The following is a 9,251-nucleotide window of genomic DNA, read 5'->3' as shown; positions in this document are numbered from 1 at the left end:
TTATTTTGTCTGTCGTGTTTAAATAAAGAATAATCGCTAAAAGAGCTAAGAATTGTTAGAATATATATATATAAATATATATACGCTAACGCGAAAGGCTCGAAAAGTACGCAATAGTGGTGGGAATATATATATGTATATGTATACATATAAAATATACATCTCGAATTATTGACTTGACTCGTGCTCGATTAGTAATGAGCTAAATGAAAAAATATGGAGTCTGCTCGTCTAGTATGCGTAAGATATATATACATATATACATACATACATATATATATATATATATATATATACTCTTCAAATAAGTCAAAAAAGTTATGATTTTTTAGTAACCCCTCATTTATTATAACGACTTATATAGCTTTAGGTTATTTTACTCATCAAAACTGGACGAAAGCAAGAAGTTAGCAGCGAGTTCCTCATCCTTTTCACATGCAAAATAAGCTTGTAAAACAAGCGCTTCCGGGAATCCAAGCGCCTTCAGCTGGAAGAATATATGTATCATTAACCGAATATATTATTATTAATATACAGATATTTATATATAAATTGAGTATGCAACCTATTTTGCACACCAATACATTTAAGTATTGCAAATCGCTTTATAATATATTATACGTACCCGCTCAATAGCGTCTTGATCTTGCGGGGTTAGTCGAATAGTTGCTAGGTTTTCTGCCTGTATATTTCTTCCCGTTGCAACTGAATCATCGCCTTCGGGGGCGATTGCAATCGACGGATTATCGGAGCCAGCAACAGAACGGTGACCTCCTGCAGTCGCCTCTTCACTGGGGTTGGTTGTGGGCGTGCTCTCTGTTCGTCTTGGACTCGACGACTGTGTCCGACCAGCACGTTGAGCATTATCGGCTGCCTCCTCATCAAGAGGCTGGTTTAACATATTTAGAAACGCATCTTGGTTCTCAGAAATAAGTTGTAAAAGAGCTGGGTTTGTTTGTCCAATCTAAATTAAGATAATAAAAATCAGAGTTGCAGAAATTATTAAGTGTTCAATACCTGTTGCAGAACAGCATGTAAAAGATGTGGATTTTGGTATATTAGGGAGCGCATCTGTAGGAATTGTGGCTGACTGCGTAAAAACTCGAATGGATCTAGAATATATAATCATAGATATTACCGCATTATATATAAATATTTTTTTTTTACCAGCTGCCGATTCCGCCGTCAAACCACCCTGACGATGACTCGTTTCCACTCTGTTCGGATCTTCCTCATCACCTGGATTCAATAAATTCTCATCCTGCGGTATGCCGTTTATTAAATATTCGACAGCACGTTCGGGATTATTAAAGCTAGCTGCCATTGCTCGCTCAACCTGATCTCGGGGATAGCCCATTTCGACCATTGATGCAACGGTCCTATTGAACTCCTCGCCCATAAGTAAATTGGATTCGGCGCGCGATTGTAGTGAGGCATTGGCTAATTCACCAACCAAGTCAATACTAGAATAATCAGTTGTTATGGCCGTGGTAACAGCTGGAATTGGAACTTCAGGTGCAGTCGATATTTGAGTTTGAGATGATGATCCAGATCTTTCTATCTCGACTCCTAAAACATCACTTGACCTATTATTATTATTAATTATTCCCTTCTCGGCTGAGGATGCAATCGCGTTTTGTAGAACAGGCTTCTTATCAATTCCAGTTGTTGAGCCTTCCATTTGCTCGTTGGGCTGCTTTCGCTGTCCATCTGCATTTGTGTTGCTGCTAGTTCCGCTTATGTCTCGACTGAGCATCACTACAATGAACTTTTTTTCATCAACTTTGTACGAACTAATTGTTCGCTCATCTGTTAGAATGACGCCTTAAGAAAAAAATCACATTAACAGTCATGGACATGTAAATATGTATACAAAATTTTTGTTGACAACGAACTATTTAGTTAGGACTCGTACCAGCATAAATCAGTTTTTGTTTCTCCACAAGGTATTCTGCACCACGTTCGTAAAAGATTTGATTTTTAAGCTCCAAAACCTATAAAGCAGATAATGAAATTGTATGTATGCACATGTGTAAGCATGCATGTGTGTATGTACATATGTAGGGCCCGAGAATTAATGCGTTTGCTAACAAAATACAATTTACCGTTTTTTCTGGATCAAAGTCAATTGTGAACGTTTGCTGCTGCAGATTCTTTATTGTAATAATCATTTTACAAATTTTTATTTGGGACTAAATCGGTCTTTTTAAGTTTTCCCTTGGTCTATTCTTTCTCACAAAATTGTTTGTCATCGACACTAGAGATGGTCTAAAATATATTAATATCGAATATCGAATGAGCGATATTATTGTTTGTAATTAAAATTTTAGTAATATAGATTTCAAGGATGTCCTTAAGATATGAAAAAATACTAAATGTGCCTAATCTTAATAATTTTTTGTAACAAACTGCAATAGAAGACATTGTTACCTAAGTATTTGATTCATCAGCTTCAATTAATTTTATTATTCAATTATAATACGATTTTTTAGTTAATTTATGTGTTTATTACAACGGTCCTAATATAGCATCCATATAAATTTACAAATAACATATAATTCTTTTGATTGACTCCACCGGCAGCACCTATATAACAGAATCCGGCTAAATGTTTTTAAATACCAAAATGTGCCTTAATATGTACTATGTACATGCACTCTTATATATAGTCAGTATATGTTAAACATATTAATAAAGCGTAATAAAATTAAAAAAAAAATATTAATAATAATAATAATTGATTAATATGTTTATTAATTGCGTAATTGTTTTTCCATATTATTTTATGTGACTGTATATTTATTATAAATATTACAATATTAATAGTTGTAGTCTGGCAACGCCAAAGTAACTATCAGTTGGTTATGCTAATTAACTGTTAAAGCAATTTTTTGGCGCGCATGCGCCATTATCATACTCATACTGGCAAAATTATACAATACAAAATAAGTTTTTCAACCGCACCGAACAAGTGATTTACAAAATTTGAGATAGGAACGCGTACTGTAAATATGTATATTACGTTTATATATCTACAATATTTGCCTTCAAATATTTTTAATAAGGATACGGTAACGGTAACTAATATTCTTTTTTCACAATTAGGCAATCCAATTTCTAATCTTGAGCTAAATTTACAACGCTAACAATTAAATCAATTGCAATATATACATACATATATATGGTGTATGTGTTCATCAACAAATTCGAGTGTTAAAAGTATAATTATTAAATATATAATATAATATATTTGTTTTTTTTTTTGTTTTTGTTTTTTTTTTTTTCTTTTTATATGACAAACAAAATTTACTTTAATGCCAGTTAGTTGTAAGGTCCAAAGCCCGTTATATTTAACCACAAGTTTTGATTTTATCTATCTCTATCTATCTCTGGTTTATCTCAGGAGCTCAACTTAAATAAATTCAACAATTTCATCTTAAAAAACAGTTAATATGTGGGATATTTCCATTTGGCGTGGTTAACCTTTAGATAATAGTGTATTCTTTGATTTATAATTATATATTTTTAATCCGTAGTTTTCTAAGTATATATTAATAAACAGTGTTAATAATAGACACTTTTATTTCATCACATTATTACATTATCATCTGAGAAAAAAATCGAGTGGAATTCGGATTATATGATATATTTTGTATCTCCTGTGTTCAAATTAATAGGGGAATCATCAATTGTATTAGTGATAGTTCATATATAGGAAACAAATTTTTAAAAACCTATATAATACTGACGTTTTGAATAATTAAATAAATTGCAGAAAGTTTTTTGATGTCGAGTAGGCAATAAAATGCCATATGCTCTTCTTGAATTCAAATTAAAAAACAAGTGTACGAATGCAAAACTGAAATTCTTCAATGAGAGCAGAGCAAATATTTGTCTAGGCCTTAGTGTTTCAATAAGGTTATACCTACAACATAAAACATGACGGTAAGCAATTCGCATCAAATACAACTCACCTATATACTGAATATATATATTTATATATCCTTCTTTACAGCATTATGCATGGGATGAAGCATGCTATCATAATAATAAAAACGATGCCTTATCCAGTGCTGACAGCCAACAAATTAATAATAGCACCAACTATAATTATGATGAGGTGCAATCAGGTGCATATGCTACTTATGACGATGAATATGGGGCTGCGGAGGAGGAGTACTCAGCCGATGGGGAAGCTTTTGGTAGCTTTAATCAGAACTATGCGCCGTATACAACAACAGCAACAATAATAACTGAAGATAATAACCCGAATATAGCAACAGTCGGAGCGGAGTATTGGAGAAATAGTTTTAGAGGTATGGAGGGTTCTGGCTACAACAATGGCTACAATTTAACGAGTGGTCCTCTAAACGATGGTTCCTCAATGCCAATTGAAGGTACGTACTCGAAAAAGGGCAATCGCGTTGGCTGCCGCTTGCCGCTTGCACCTGTTATCGATAATTCCAAATATCGTATGCTATCGCAACCGATTACCTATACCCAAAATGTTCTCAACGAACATACGGTTTATGCTGACGAGAGAATAGGAAGTTTTATCAGTTTGCCAGCGGCAGCGCCAATGCGAATGTTACCCGAACCACATCCAAGAATACGCAACAATACCTCACAACGATTACTTGAAGATAACAACAGCTTAAGCGGTATATTAACAACAAATACAACAATAACAACAACAGCAACAACCGGGACCAGGCAAAACTATGATGTCTTTAGCCAAATATCGCGACCCTATACATCAATGCTGCCCCTCGATTATGGTGAATATTCGGATTATGCTTACAACTCGGACAATTTGTCAGCATATAGCGATACACCTCCCATGAGCAATACCACACAGTTGAAGCTACAGCAACAGCGCAAAATTTCACTTATGTTGGCAATGACAACAGCATCTGTGATAGCATCTGGAGAGACTAGGATACCTGTACAGCAGCAACAGCAACAGTACTATAACACGACTAGACGCAGTGATAATAATAGCTATTCAATATACAATCGGAGTATTAGTAGCACTGTATCAACCTCGACTAGCACAACAAACTCCTCAGTTGCCTTTTCCAATACCACTACGTTAGCTTCAGCGCGATGGTCAAATACTACGACGTTGACATCGACGATGACGACGACTATGACGACGAATATGACGACGACGATGATGACGACGACATCAACTAGAAAATTGCCAAAACGTCTACCGTCACCTGCGGTACTGAACAAATCATCGTCATCAATAATTCCCGAAGTCCTTACATACAATTCATTAGAAACTCCAATTCATCGAACAAAACAGTTACCAAAGTTGCCCACGCTTAAAACAAAAGCTATTCCCAGCACAGTTCCTATTCGAGATTTAGCAACTGTTGTTAGTTCATCGCCAGAAAAATTGACTTCGATGTTAACTAGCGCGCCATTGAAACCTATGGACAATATTGAAAATGCCAATAGTTTTGTACAGCAGCAGCAAGAACCATTGGCTCAGGAGCAGGGACAAGAGAAGATGCAAGTGGATGAAGCGTCAGTTGATAAGAATCACGGCGACAATCAATTCAATGACCAGAGATATCAGAGAGTTGTGTCTAAATCGCTTGATTCATTTAGCATATGGTCACCAGTAACTTCAACATTACCTGATTCGCCTGTATTGCATCAAAACAACGTTACTAGTCTGGTCGAGGGTAATGTAAACGCCTCATCTCAAATAAAATCATCAATTGAATCATCTTTAGAGCAGTCTTTGTCAATACAAACAAAAAACCATCAAAATTTGATTCTCACAACCACAGCAACAACAAGCTTAAACGAAGCTAAGAAATCATCATTTTACATATCTGAGTATTTGAAACCTTACCCATTCGACTCCCTTATATTTACACCAGACAAAAAAATCGGAAATGCAAAGGACAGTGAGATCATGACTTCCACTAGTACTAGGACTGCATATGATGCTCGAAAAAATTCAATTCCGTTGAACTCATTGGAAACTCCAATACCAAGTGTCAATCAAAATCTTAATTCAAATCCAATTGCAACTTGGACAACTAGCAGTCTCATAAACATTGAAACGCCATTAAGTGAATCTTCATCTAACGTATCCTATTTATTAAGTAAGCCCATTGCAAGCATCGATCAGGAAAGGGATGATAGTAAGAAAACAGATTTAAAACATTCTCACGATACAGTTACAACTCTAAGCCACTTGAGTAACGTGCTCACAACAACTGTTGTTCCGTCTAGTCTATCGGCGGTTGGTATTACTAGCACTAGTTCACAAAGTAATATTGTCGATTCGCCTACTTTAACCTACGTTGATTATATGAAAAAGTTTGAACTACCGGAACTACCAGAACTGTCACCAATTCCTGATATATACAGTGTAACAATTACTCAAGCACAGCCTGTACTGGCAGACACGACGTCAAATCTCGTCGATTTTACTGTTCAGAATCAAGCTACAGTTATAACCACAGCAGAGACACAGCCATTGGAATCAGGCATAGACAGCTATAAGGCTAACGAAAATCAAATTGGGGCTTCTAGATGGCTGCCTGGTATAGCTAGCCATTCGGTAAACACATCTTTAGCTGATATAAATCTAATAAATTCTGAGCTCAGCTCCACGGCGGATACAATTAGCTCCTATTCACAGCAGCATGAGTCCCAAACGGAAAAACTAGTTGAAGGAGAGACGAGGGAAACTTTAATTGGTGCTGAGCCCTTATTAAGTCATATTGAGGAGCCATTAGTAAGCAACGTATCAGCTTTTGACGATAGTTTTTATGATAGTTTTAATGTAGATCTATCGGCATTGACGGCAACAATAGCTCACATTGAAAGCGCCACATCATTAACGTCAGCTCTAAAGCAAAATAGCAATGGCGCTAAATGCGATCTAACGACATCTAATACCTACATAAACATAGGAGAAAATAATAATACAAGCGAACTTACTGAGCCTTGCAGCGGATATTATAAGCCAGCGCACAAACAAACAGATGAACCGCCAGAAACATCACCAAAAGCCAAGGTCTCCAGTGTACTAGGTGGCCTATCAAAAGGTATTAAAGGTGGCTTGGATGGCGTGCTGATCGGTGTTAGTTCAACAATAGAACCAACTAAACAGAATCCAGAAAGCAATAGTAAAAAGGGTTTTGGCTTTGGACTGGCCTCTAAATTGGTGCCAAATGTGGGGAGCTTACTTGTGAGACAAGACCCAACACCTACGACAACCTGCACCTCTGCAGTCTCTAATACACCTTATGGATATAATTATGTCATGCACTGCGCTCAATTACCAGATAATATAAATAGGAATACAAACACGGACGCCAGCGCACCCATCACGCCTACCTTTGACTATCTCAGCTCTAAGTCAAATTTAGATTTTGACTATCTCGGAAATGACGATTCATCTCATGACTATAGTTACAGTGAATATCCATCAGCATACGCAGAAAATACTCAAAGTAGCTCAGATCCATATAAAGTAACGATGAGCCATGAATTGGGTTCAAGTGAAACTGGTATGGAAATCGAAACACCAATTAAACCCCAAATAGTAAAGCCTTCAGTAACGTCAATTAAACAGAACGCAAAAGGCGCTTCAGGTGGCATGTTCGGTTCTATTTTTGGTAAAGCTGCAGCAGCTGTGCAATCCGCGACACAAGCTGTCAATCAGGGTGCTTCCTCTGTTGCATCGGCTGTGGTGCAAAAGGCATCGGTACAGCAGATCCCCTCAGTATCTGTTGTTGAACGGAATAAATCTATAGTTTCACCAGATATAATTACAACGTCGTCTTCCAATCAAATCCCAGCTACAAATATGTCATATGTATCCAATATTGAACATGCAGCAATGGACAATGATAATTATAATGAACTACATCTTAGCCACGACTCGACCTACTCAACAGCTGACGATGATTACGAAAATAGCAATGCACATTTGCCAATCCATGATGATAATAAGGCATATTCTATATACTATTCCAGCAATCAGAGTCATAATCAGAATCAGAGTACAGGCGATGACATGGTAGGAAAAGTGAAAGTTTTACCCACGGTGCCGTCCGCAGGATCCAGCGGCAAAAAACTGCCCACCATCAATGGTAAATCGGGGCTGATGTTGATAAAGCAACAGCCAACTGAGATTTTAGATGATGACGAAATTAATGAATCGGACGATGATCTCATTGACAATTTGATTGGACACACTGATAATCCGAGTTATTGCATCGATAGTGAGCAGAATGATTACTACATGGATCACCAGCAGGCGACACCGTCAAATAGAGTTGCTAACGATTATTATGAGCACGTTGGCTCAGGTTATGATTATCGAGAGGATTTTTTTAATGAAGAGGATGAATATAAGTATATTGAGCAACAGAGTCAACAGCAGAAGCATCAACAAGATCAACAATATAATCATCCATATCAGAATTCTCATAAAATGCTGCTTAGCCATAAGCAAGACTCAATAGATTACGTGGACGATGGACAAAACGATGACTACCTACCCGATACGTATCCAAGTGATGAAGACTGTGGCAATTATCTAGATGAAAGCTCTAGTGGTAGCGTTGGTATTACCGAAAATCGTAGACAACATTTGAGCGGTATCAATATAGCTTCTGTCAGTGTCTCAATTGACCAGTTGGAGCATCAGCATCAGCAAATCAAGAAACAGGATAGTATTATTATCGAAGAGGAGGAATCCAGTCCGATTGACTTGAAGGGTGATCTTAGTTTCTCCTCGCATAGATCACCCGAACGAGAGCTAGCTGACCATGATCATGATAATCTTAGTGTGGATGATGAGGATAAACTGACCGATTTGTTGCCAACTAGAAGCAAGTCGCAAAAGAAAAAGAAAGTCCTCTTGCGTGGCGAAACAGAGGAAGTTGTCAGCGGTCATATGCAAATCATTCGCAAACCGGAAATTACAGCCAAGCAAAGATGGCATTGGGCTTATAACAAGATTATTCTACAGCTTAATGTGAGTACCTAAGTTTCTTTTATAATATTAGTTATAATACATATTATAATTGTTTGCGGGTCCTATTCTGAGACGAAAGTCTCAGCTAACTCCTAAACTATAGTATACATGTAAAGATTGAGTATTGCAGATACACAGTGGAATCCCGTTATAACGACTCCGCTTAAAGCGCTCAACCGGTTATTCGATGTCTTGCTTGGTCCCCATAAAAACTTATATGAAAGAGCCTCCGCTT

The 9,251-nt window shown here is 36.9% G+C and overlaps 2 protein-coding genes across 9 annotated transcripts in view; one reads left to right on the top strand and one right to left on the bottom strand.

Annotated features, from left to right (window-relative positions):
- Positions 1-318: 318 nt before the first annotated feature.
- Positions 319-2,290, bottom strand: Rad23 (UV excision repair protein Rad23). 2 transcript variants are annotated; one of them, XM_018013878.2, is made up of 6 exons: positions 2,106-2,290; positions 1,916-1,994; positions 1,168-1,824; positions 1,018-1,112; positions 626-964; positions 319-487 (listed from the first exon to the last, which is right to left on the bottom strand). In XM_018013878.2, exons 1-6 carry the CDS (start codon positions 2,169-2,171, stop codon positions 377-379), a joined length of 1,347 nt encoding a protein of 448 aa, XP_017869367.2. In that variant the 5' UTR covers positions 2,172-2,290; the 3' UTR covers positions 319-376. The 2 variants fall into 2 exon arrangements, with proteins under 2 accessions (XP_017869367.2, XP_089328797.1); XM_089472671.1 differs by lacking the exon at positions 2,106-2,290 and having other exon boundaries at positions 1,896-1,994.
- A 620-nt stretch (positions 2,291-2,910) lies between these two features.
- Positions 2,911-9,251, top strand: part of unc-13 (protein unc13 homolog) — a 45,344-nt gene continuing 39,003 nt past the window's right edge. For 2 of the 7 annotated variants that reach the window (XM_089472653.1, XM_089472651.1), the window contains exons 1-3: positions 2,911-3,077; positions 3,776-3,945; positions 4,016-9,016. In XM_089472653.1, the coding sequence (XP_089328779.1) occupies positions 3,940-3,945; positions 4,016-9,016 (5,007 nt within the window). In that variant the 5' untranslated portion in view covers positions 2,911-3,077; positions 3,776-3,939. The remainder of the gene's footprint in view (positions 3,078-3,775; positions 3,946-4,015; positions 9,017-9,251) is intronic. The other 5 variants (XM_089472652.1, XM_089472649.1, XM_089472655.1 and 2 more) reach the window with 4 other exon arrangements.

Source organism: Drosophila arizonae, chromosome 6, assembly GCF_054131065.1.
Source record: "Drosophila arizonae isolate 15081-1271.41 chromosome 6, UAZ_ARI_1.0, whole genome shotgun sequence".
Taxonomy (NCBI): domain Eukaryota; kingdom Metazoa; phylum Arthropoda; class Insecta; order Diptera; family Drosophilidae; genus Drosophila; species Drosophila arizonae.
This window is presented reverse-complemented; position numbering and strand designations above follow the sequence as displayed.